The 10,846-nt window shown below is 39.4% G+C and overlaps 1 protein-coding gene across 6 annotated transcripts in view; it reads right to left on the bottom strand.

Moving 5' to 3' along the window:
- The window catches only part of CWC27 (CWC27 spliceosome associated cyclophilin), a 252,485-nt gene that overhangs the window by 41,825 nt on the left and 199,814 nt on the right, over nt 1-10,846 (bottom strand). The window contains exon 14 of one of the 6 annotated variants that reach the window (XM_055086586.1): nt 2,276-2,436. The exons of the other annotated variants lie outside the window; for them this stretch is intronic. Coding sequence (XP_054942561.1) covers nt 2,433-2,436 — 4 coding nt within the window. The 3' untranslated portion in view covers nt 2,276-2,432. Of the gene's footprint in view, nt 1-2,275; nt 2,437-10,846 lie in introns of those variants that run through there. 6 annotated transcript variants of the gene reach the window in all.

Here is a 10,846-nt window from a genome sequence, read left to right as displayed (position 1 = left end):
CCGATGCAGGGGAGCCGGGTTCGCGCCCTGGTCTGGGAGGATCCCACATGCCGCGGAGTGGCTGGGCCTGCGCGTCCCGAGCCTGTGCCCCGCGACGGGAGAGGCCGCGACAGAGGGAGGCCCCCATACCACAAAAAAAAAAAAAAAAAAAGAAAAAAAAAAATGAATTGGTGGGATCTAGAGCCACCTTAATCTCCTACTACCAATAGAACAGCAAAAGCAAAAAAGCATAAAAAGGATGTATACTTACTTTAAAGTCAAATATAAGTGACTTTGATTGTCAGTTATTTTGTATAATCTTACTAATTAATCTGAATAACTGATAATTGGCTAAAAATATACTTAACAAGTGGTTTTAAAAGAAATGATGAGATTTCATATTAAAGGAACTCTGAATATGGCAAAACAGAAAGTCTATGAAAATATAAACACCCCACAAGCAAAAAATATGAATCTAGACACAGACTTTGCACCTTCACAAAAATTAACTCAAAATTGATCATAGACCTAATGTGAAATGCAAAAGTATAAAACACCTAGGAGATAACAGGAGAAAACCTACATGACCTTGGATATGGTGATGACTTTTTAGATACAACATCAAAGGTGTGATATATGAAAAAAAATAATGAATAAGCTGGACTTCATTAAAATTAAGACACTTCTCTGTGAAAAACAATGTCAAGAGAATGAGAGACAAGCTACAGACTAGGAGAAAATATTTGCAGAAGACATACTGATAGAGCACGGCTATTCAAAATATACAAAGAACTCTTAAAACTCAACAATAAGAAAATGAACAGGCTAATTAAAAAGTGAGCAAAAAACCTTAGCAGACACCTCACCAAAGTAGATATACAGATGGCAAACAACATGTGAAAAGATGATCAACATCATAGGTCATTAGGGGATTGCAAATTAAAGCAACAGTGAGATACCACTCCACACTTATCAGAATGGCCAAAATCCAAAACACAGCACCAAATGCTGGTAGAGCATCAGGGAATCCCATTCATTGCTGGTGGATATACAAAAATGGTACAGCCACTCTGGAAGACAGTTTGGCAGTTTCTCACAAAAATAAATATACTCTTACCATACAGTACAGCAATCATGCTCCTTGGTATTTATCCAAAAACTTATGTCTGTACAAAAACCTACACACAGATGTTTATAGTAGCTTTAATCACAATTGCCAAAACTTGGAAGCAACCAAGATGTCCTTCAGTAGGTGAATGGATAAATAAACTGTGCTACATTTAGACAATGGAATATTATTCAGCGCTAAGAAATGAGCTATAAAGCCATGAAAAGACATGGAGGAACTTTAAATGCATACTGCTAAGTGAAAGAGGACAATCTGAAAAAGCTATATACTGTATGATTCTGACTATATGACATTCTGGAAAAGGTAAAACTATAGACACAACAAAAAGACCAGTGATTGCCAGGGATGGGGGCAGAGGGATGGATGAATAGGCAGAGCATGGATAATTTTTAGGGTGGTGATACTATTCTGTATAGTACTGAAATGGTGAATTCATGTCATTATACATTTGTCCAAACCCATAGAATATATAACACCAAGAGTGAACTCTAATGTAACTTTGAGTGTAATGTAACTTTGAGTCATAATGATGTGTGAATGTAGGTTCATCAGCTGTACCAAAAGTCCCACTCTGGTGTGGGATTTGATAGTTCAGACGGCTGAATGTGTGTGTGAACAGAGGGAACATGGAAATTCTCTGTACTTTCTGCTCAACTTAGCTGTAAACCTAAAACTGCTCTAAAAAATAATGTCTATTAAAAAAATTTCTGAAAAAGAAGTCTCGAGGTTCAGATGGTTTCACTGGCAAGTTCTACTAAATATTTAAAAGGAACAAATAACATCAATTCTAGATAATCTTTTTTTCAGAAAATATTATAGAAGATGTGGAAACATTTCCCAATTTATTTTATGAGGCGAGCATTATTTTGATACCCTTACCAGACAAAAACAGCACAAGAAAACTATAGACCAGTATCTCTCATGAACATAAACACAGATATCCTCAACGAAATACTAGCAAGTTTAATCCAGCGAAAAAGAAAAAGAAAAATATACCATGACCAAATGGGGTTTAATATGGGACTGCAAGTCTAGTTCAAGATTTGAAAATCAATGAGTGTAATCTACCCTATTAACAGTCAAAGAAGAAAAACCACATGATCATATCAATTAATGCAGAAAAGTATTTGACAAAATTCAGTATCATTCACGTTAAAAACTCCCAGCAAACTAGAAGGTGAAGGGAACTTCCTCAACATGATAAGAGGCATCTACAAAAAGCCCATATTAACATTATACTTAACTGAATACTTTTCCCCAAAGACTGGGAACAAGGGAAGAATGTCCACTCTGACAACTCCTAGTTATCTTCATACTGGAAGTCCTACCTAGTGTGATAGGGGAAAAAAAGAAAAAAGAAAAAGAAAGAAAAAAGGAAGGCCTACAGATTGGAAAGGAAGCAATACAATGGCCTATATTAACAACTTGATTGCATATGTAGAAAATCCAAGGAATCTACAAACAAAACAGCCTCCCCTCCAGAAAAATAAAAAAACCCAACCCCCAAACCTCCTAGAATTGATAACTGCGTTTAGCAAGGTTGCAGGATATGAGGCAAACATTTTAACATAAAAATATATCATATTTCTTTGATGAACAATGAAGAACCAAAAAAACACCCCCCCAAAACCCCCAAACCCCCCAACATTTACAATAGCTCCAAAAAAGGGAGAAATATTTAGACATAAATCCAACAAAACATGTACAGAAAATGTATGCTGAAAAATACAAAATGCCGATGAAACAAATCAAAGGAGACCTAAATAAATGGGGAGACATATGTGTTCATGAATTGGAAAACTCAACATAGTAAAATAAAGATGTCAAGACTTCACAGACTGATCAATAAACTTATGAAATTCAAATAAAAATCCAATCAGTATTTTTTTGTTGATAGAGACAAAATAATTCTAATATTTATATGGAAAGGCAAAATGAATCAACAAACTGGACTTCATTAATATTAAAATTTTTTACTAGGTGAAAAATGGTGTTAATAAAATAAAAAATAATAAATATGTAAATAAAATAAAAAGTAAAAAATAATAAAACTTTAAAAAGCACTATAGCAAGGGAGAAAATATTTGTAAATCACATATCCAATAAAAGACTTAGATCTAGATTATACAGAAAACTCTCAAAACGCAACAGTAAGAAAAAAAATAACCCAATTAAAAATTAGCAAAAGAGTTAGACATTTCCCCAGAAAGGAAATATGGAAGGCAAATAAACACAGGGTAGATTAAAAATCACTTCTGATTGGTCACTGTAACGAGTAAGACCACTGAAAGACATTTAAAGAAGTTAATTATATCTTCTCCCCATGGTCTTCTGTTCCTACTATTCCCAACCCCCATCTCCAACTACCCAATGATAACACTATGGTAGGTATGAAAACACTCTTCCTCAGGAGAGATCTTGTTGCACATAAAATCAACAAATATTTCTTGGGTCCCTACTGTATGCCAGGCACTAGATGAGGTACCATAGCAATGAAAAAGTAGACAGATTATTTAACTTACCTGTGCCTCAGTTCCCTCATCTGTAAAATGAGTATATTAATACCTACCCCATTGAGTTATTGTGCTGATCAATGAGTTTAAGGCATATAAAGTACTTAGAACCAATAGGACATTATTATTATGATAATCTCTTTGGAGAGACTAGGCACAAATATATGTCATATAAGAATTAAAAAAACTATAAATATGATAAAATATCTAAACAAGCATCTAACTTCTAAAAACAGGGAGAAAGCTCTCTGTGAAGGGATTACGGAAATGAGCTACAAAAAATGCTAGGATTTTGCTAAGTGACAAGTAAGGACTGAAGAAAGGGGGACTTTAGGCAAAGAAAACAGTATGAGCAAATACTTATGGGTGGGAAGGCACAAAGGTTGATTAATGGACAATGCATAGACAGGAGAGGCATCTTGGAGAAAGGACAGTCAGGCATTCCAGGTAAAGGGAACAGCATTCGCAAAGGCCCAGAAGAGAATATAACAAATTTGTGGAAATACAGTTACTTCAATATGACTTCAATATGATAGATGAAGGTAAAGAAAGCAGAGGGTCGATTTTGTAGGGCTTTGTAAACTAGACTACAGGCATTAGATTTTATCCTGAAGGCAAGGGGAATCAAGAAGAGGTTTTAAACAGACTAGTAAGACCTAATTTGTAAGTTAGAAAATCAACTTGGGCCAAAGAAATCTTGAGAAAAAAGAACAAAGCTGGAGGTATCACGTGCCCTAACTTTATACTACAAAGCTACAGTAATCAAAACAGTATGGTACTGGCACAAAAACGGATATATAGATCAGTGAAAGAGAAGACAGCGCAGAAATAAACCCACACATGTATGGTCAATTAATCTACAACAAAGAAGGCAAGAGTATACAGTGGGGAAAAGACAAGTCTCTTTAATAATGGTGCTGGGAAAACTGGATAGCTATATGTAAAAGAATGAAATTAGAACATATTCTCAAACTATATACAGAAATAGACTCAAAATGGATTAAAAATCTAAATCTAAGACCGTTTCTTTATCTAAGAAAAGATAAAACTCCTAAGAAAACATAGGTAGAACACTCTGACATAAATCATAGCAATATTATTATGAATCTGTCTTCTAAGGCAAAGGAAAAAAAAAAAGGGACCTAATTAAAACTTAAATGCTTTTGCACAGTAAAGGAAACCACTGACAAAACAAAAAGACAACCTATTGAATGGGAGAAAATATTTCCAAATGATATGATAAGGGGTTAATATCCAAAATATAAAAACAGCTCATACAACTCAGTATCAAAAAAACATAAAACCTGATTAAAAATTGGGCAGAAGACCTAAATTGACATTTTTCCAAAGATATACAGATGGCCAACAGGCACATGAAAAGATGCTTAACATCACTAATCATCAGAGAAATGCAAGTCAAAGCCACGAGATATCACCTCACACCTGTTAGAATGCCTATCATCAAAAAGACCACAAGTAACAAATGTTGGATAGAATGTGGAGAAAAGGGATCTCTAGCACACTGTTGGTGGTAATGTATACTGGTGCAGCCACTATGGAAAACAGTATGGAGGTTCCTCAAAAAACTAATAATAGAACTATCATATTATCCAGCAATTCCATTCCTATTTATCTGAAGAAAGCAAAAACACTAATTCGAAAAGATACACATACTCCAATGTTCATAGCAGCATTATTTACAATAGCGAAGATATGGAAGTAACCTAAGAGTCCATCAACAGAAGAATGGATAAAGATGTGGTATATATACACAATGGAATACTACTCAGCCATAATAAAGAATGAAATTTTGCCCTTTACAACAACATGGATGGACTTGGAGGGTATTATGCTAGGTAAAATAAGTGAAACAGAAAGACAAATACTGTATATGTTATCACTTATATGCGGAATCTAAAAATTAAAACAAAACAGAAGCAGACTCAGAGATATAGAGAACAAACTAGTGGTTACCAGTAGGGAGAGGGAAGGAAGGAGTGGCAAGATAGGGGTAGGGGATTAAGAGCTACTATGTATAAAATAAATAAGACACAAGGATATATTGTACAGCACAGGAAATATAACCAATATTTTATAGCAAGTTGAAATAGTATAATCTATAAAAATATTGAATCACTATGTTGTACACCTGAAGTTAATATAATATTGTAAATCAACTGTACTTCGATAAAAAAGGAAAAGTCAATTTGGCTGATCAGTGGTAAATGGACTAGAAAGGAACATGACTGGAAGCAAGGAGATTGTTAGGAAGCTGTTGCAGTAATCCAGGCAAGAGATAATGGGGCTTGAACTAAGGTGTTAACGTTGTAGATGGAAAAGAATGGATATATTTGGGCAAAAACAGAAGGCTTCATGATAGTAGTAGGTGAGGGCAAGTGAGATAGGACTTAAAGATGATATCCAGGTGCTTGGACTGAATAACTGGGTGAACTGTGGTTCATTTTAAAAAATAGAGAATGCAGGAAGAACAAGTTTAGGGTTAAGGTCAGATATGCACATACTGTGTTTAGGAGACATAAAAGTGCCTAGAAGACATCCAAATAGAGATGCTTAGTAAGAAGTTGAATACAGGCAAATCTCGTTTTATTGTGCTTTGCTTTACTGTGCTTTGCAGATATTGCATTTTTTATAAATTGAAGGTTTGTAGCAACCCTGTGTCAAGCAAGCCTATTGGTACCATTTTTCCAACAGCATTATTTTAAAATTAAGGTATGTACATTGTTTTTTGTTTTTTTTGTGGTACGCGGGCCTCTCACTGTTGTAGCCTCTCCCGTTGCGGAGTACAGGCTCCGGACACGCAGGCCCAGCGGCCATGGTGCACAGGCCCAGCCGCTCCGCGGCATGTGGGATCTTCTAGGACCGGGGCACGAACTTGTGTCCCCTGCATCAGCAGGCGGACTCTCAACCACTGCGCCACCAGGGAAGCCCTATTTTATTCTTTTTGATGCAATATCATATTGGATTGTTACCTGAATTTTTCTTTCTGATACTCTGTTACGAACTTGTGTCCCCTGCATCAGCAGGCGGACTCTCAACCACTGAGCCACCAGGGAAGCCCTTACATTGTTTTTTTAAAACATAATGCTATTGCACGTTTAATAGACTACAGTATAGTATAAATGAAACTTTTATATGCAATGGGAAACCAAAAAATTCGTGTGACTCACTTTACCACGACATTTGCTGTATTGCAGTGGTCTGGAACTAAACCCACAGTATTTCCAAGCTATTCCTCTACTTGGCTATATGGTTTAGCAACAAAATCTATGTTGGGGATCCAGATTTGAAAGAGAACTGCTTCCATGTATAGATAACTGTACAGGTAACTAAAAATGGATAAGATCACTCAGTGAGGGTGGAGTGATGAGGTCACCAAAGGAAGAAGTGTGAGGTTTGAGAAGAGGAGATGAACTCTAACAGTAAAGGAGTGGGAGAAGAAGAATTTTCAATGATGGGTCCTGGGAAGACATGGTTAGATCGTTGGGGGCAGAAATCAGGTCAGGTTGGTGTTGTAGAAGGCAAGGAAGAGAATATTCTGAGGAGGAAGAAGTGATGAGATAATATGATCTCTAAACTGAACTGTGACTCTGGCCTGAGAAGCATCCTCTGGATTTAAATGAAAATAGTGTTCAAACACTGGTGAGAATACTGTCAGAACGGTAGCAGTGCAGTGAAAGGGATGTGTGTAAGTCAGTGGAGAAGGTGAGGGAAGACAACACCATACAGAAGACTAACGAGAAAGATAAGAGGAAGAGGTTTGGTTCTTGTTTTTTGATTGGAGAGAGATTTCAGCATGTTTAAATGATAATGGGGAGAAGTCAACGGAAGGGAGAAAGATACAGGAGAAAGGGGATAACTGATGAAGCAAGATCCCTAAGGAGAGAAAAGGTAAGGTATCAACAGTATAGGGGAGATATAAACATTCACTGGAACAGAAGATAAGGAGAAAAGGATAAATGCAGATGATTACCTGAAAAAAAATTAGAATTAATAAGGGAATTTAAAAAATGGCCATGGATAAGATTTTAAAAAAATCAGTAGCTTTCTTAGATCCCAGAAATTACCAACTACAAAATATATTACAAAGAGTAGTTCAGAACAGCACCAAAAATACAGAGTGCCTGAGAATAAACCTAATGAAAATGTGTAAGACTTTAATTAAGAAAATTATACAATTTTCTTTAAAATTATTAGAAGAAAATAGAGTTGATATCCTTATAACTTTGAATATAGATGATATCCTCATTACCCTGGCGATAGTAAAGGCCTTCTTAAATGAGATATTAAAAAAAAACATAAAGAAAAAGGTTGATAAATCCAAATAAATACAAATTCTGCCGCAGAAGTGCATGCCAACAGCCAAGACCCTCATACCTACCTGTGGGCTGGGAGATGACCCTATCTCATCATTGGTCTGCACCTGCTGCTAGCCCCTCGAGCTGTGCACTTGCAAGCCCCAACCCAATACCCATCACTTGTATCTACTGCTGTGTGCCCATGGTAAGACCCTGTGGCCAGAGGAGTGTGTGTTGAAACCCAGGACCCTTGCAGCAGCTTAGGGGCCCAGATTTAGCCTTATCTCCTGTTATTGGCCCGCACTACAGGGCTCACCTGCAGCTACCCCTCCAACTGTGTGCCTGTACACCCCCAGCCCAACTCTTAACTCCAGCCTCCACTGCCGTGGCCTGTGGTAAGACCCTATAGCCATGGTAGTGCACAATGACAGCCAGGACCCCTGCAGTTGCAGTGTGCCTGCAATGTGCCCAGGCCCTGGTGCCTACCACTCTGTGTGTGTCTGCTGCTGGCCCCTAGCACTAAGTAGGCACCTGTAGCTCACCCCCACAGCTGACTGTGTGCATACTACTGGCCCTGGACACCACTGCTGCCTGCCCAGGTCCCTGGCTGCTGGACCTGGAGGCACTGCTGAGAATCTGAACAGCCCTTGCAGCCACTGTGGGTGTCCCACAGTGCTCAAGGACCAAACAGTTGTCAGTGCTGTGGACCCCAGTGGCCTGAGGTGACAAGATGTCATGCCCCCTCCCCTCCGAACCTGGAGCCATCACATGCTCCTGCACTAGGTGCGGTGCACCACTAGAGCTGGTGTCACAGCATATGTAAGCATTCCCACCACACAAAAGTAAAGGTCTTTTCTTATTGAAGTCAGTCCACAAAGCGTGGAAGAGGTGACAGCATCTTCAAATGTGCAGAACCTACACAAGCCAACGGGGACTATAAAGAATCAGGGAAACATGACACTACCGAAGGAACACAGTAAATATCTAGTAACTGACTCCAAAGAAATGGAGATACAGGAATTACCTGATAAAGAATTCAGAATAATTGTTATAAAGATGCTTAAACAGAGGCAAGAAAAATCAGATAAACAATTTAACAAAACCAGGAAAATAATACAAGAATAAAATGAAAAACTGAACAAATAGATACAAAACATAAAAAAGAAGTTTTGGAGCTAAAGAATAAGTTGACTAAATTGAATTATTCAGTAGAAAGCTTTTCAACAACAGACTGGACACCAAGAGGAAGAAATTAGTAAGCTCAAAGACAGAGCATTTGAAATTATCGAGTCAGAGTAACAAAAGATAAGACTGAAAAGAAATGAAGAAAGCCTCTGGGACTTGCAGTGTACCATTAAAAAATACAATCTATGTCTCATTGGAGGCCCAGAAGGGAAGAGAAGGTTAAAGGGGTAGAAAGCTTATTTAAAGAAATAATGGGGAGGAGCTTCAAGATGGCAGAAGAGTAAGACGAGATCACCTTCCTCTCCACAAATACATCAGAAATACATCTACATGTGGAACAGCTCCTATAGAACACCTACTGAACGCTGGCAGAAGACCTCAGACCTCCTCAAAGGCAAGAAACTCCCCACGTACCCGGGTAGGGCAAAAGAAAAAAGAAAAAGCAGAGACAAAAGAATAGGGACAGGACCTGCATCACTGGCAGGGAGCTGTGAAGGAGGAAAGGTTTCCACACACTAGGAAGCCCTTTCACGGGTGGAGACTGCAGGTGGCAGAGGAGGGGAGCTTTGGAGCCACAGAGGAGAGCACAGCAACAGGGGTGCAGAGGGCAAAGTGGAGAGATTACTGCACAGAGGATCGGTGCCGACCGGCACTCACCAGCCCGAGAGGCTTGTCTGCTCACCCTCTGGGGCGGGTAGGGCCTGGGAGCTGAGGCTCGGGATTGGTGGGATCGCAGGGAGAGGACTGGGGTTGGCGGCGTGAACACAGCCTGAAGGGGGCTAGTGCGCCATGGCTAGCTGGGAGGGAGTCTGGGAAAAAGTCTGGACCTTCCGAAGAGGCAAGAGACTTTTTCCTCCCTCTTTGTTTCCTGGTGCGTGAGGAGAGGGGATTAAGAGTGCTGCTTAAAGGAGCTCCAGAGATGGGTGTGAGCGGCGGCTATCAGCGCTAGACCCCAGAGACAGGCATGGGATGCTAAGGCTGCTGCTGCAGCCACCAAGAGGCCTGTGTGCAAGCACAGGTCAGTCTCCACACCTCCCCTCCTGGAAGCCTGTGCAGCCTGCCACTGCCAGTGTCCGGTGGTCCAGGGACAACTTCCCCGGGAGAACACACGGCGCACCTCAGGCTGGTGCAACGTCATGCCGGCCTCTGCCGCCACAGGCTCGCCCCGCACTCCGTACCCCTCCCTCCCCCTCGCCTGAGTGAGCCAGCGCCTCCGAATCAGCTGCTCCTTTAACCCCGTCCTGTCTGAGTGAAGAACAGATGCCCTCAGGCGACCTACATGCAGAGGCATGTCCAAATCCAAAGCTGAACCCCGGGAGCTGTGTGAACAAAGAAGAGAAAGGGAAATTTCTCCCAGCAGCCTCAGGAGCAGCGGATTAAATCTCCACAATCAACTTGATGTACCCTGCATCTGTGGAATGCCTGAGTAGACAACGAATCAGCCGAAATTGAGGAGGTGGACTTTGGGAGCAAAGATATATATATATTTTTTCCCTTTTTCTCTTTTAGTGAGTGTGTATGTGTATGCTTCTGTGTGTGATTTTGTCTGTATAGCTTTGCTTTTACCATTTTAGGGTTCTGTCTGTCCGTTTTTTTTTTTTTAATTAAAAAATTTTTTTCTTAATTATTTTTTATTTTAATAACTTATTTATTTTACTTTAATTTATCTTCTTTCTTTCCTTCTCTCTCTCTCTCTCTCTCTCTCTCTCTCTCTCTCTCTCTCT

Source organism: Physeter macrocephalus, chromosome 8 (assembly GCF_002837175.3).
Source record: "Physeter macrocephalus isolate SW-GA chromosome 8, ASM283717v5, whole genome shotgun sequence".
NCBI classification, from domain to species: Eukaryota; Metazoa; Chordata; class Mammalia; order Artiodactyla; family Physeteridae; genus Physeter; species Physeter macrocephalus.
The sequence above is the reverse complement of the archived record's forward strand: the minus strand, read 5'-3'. Positions and strand labels throughout refer to the sequence as shown.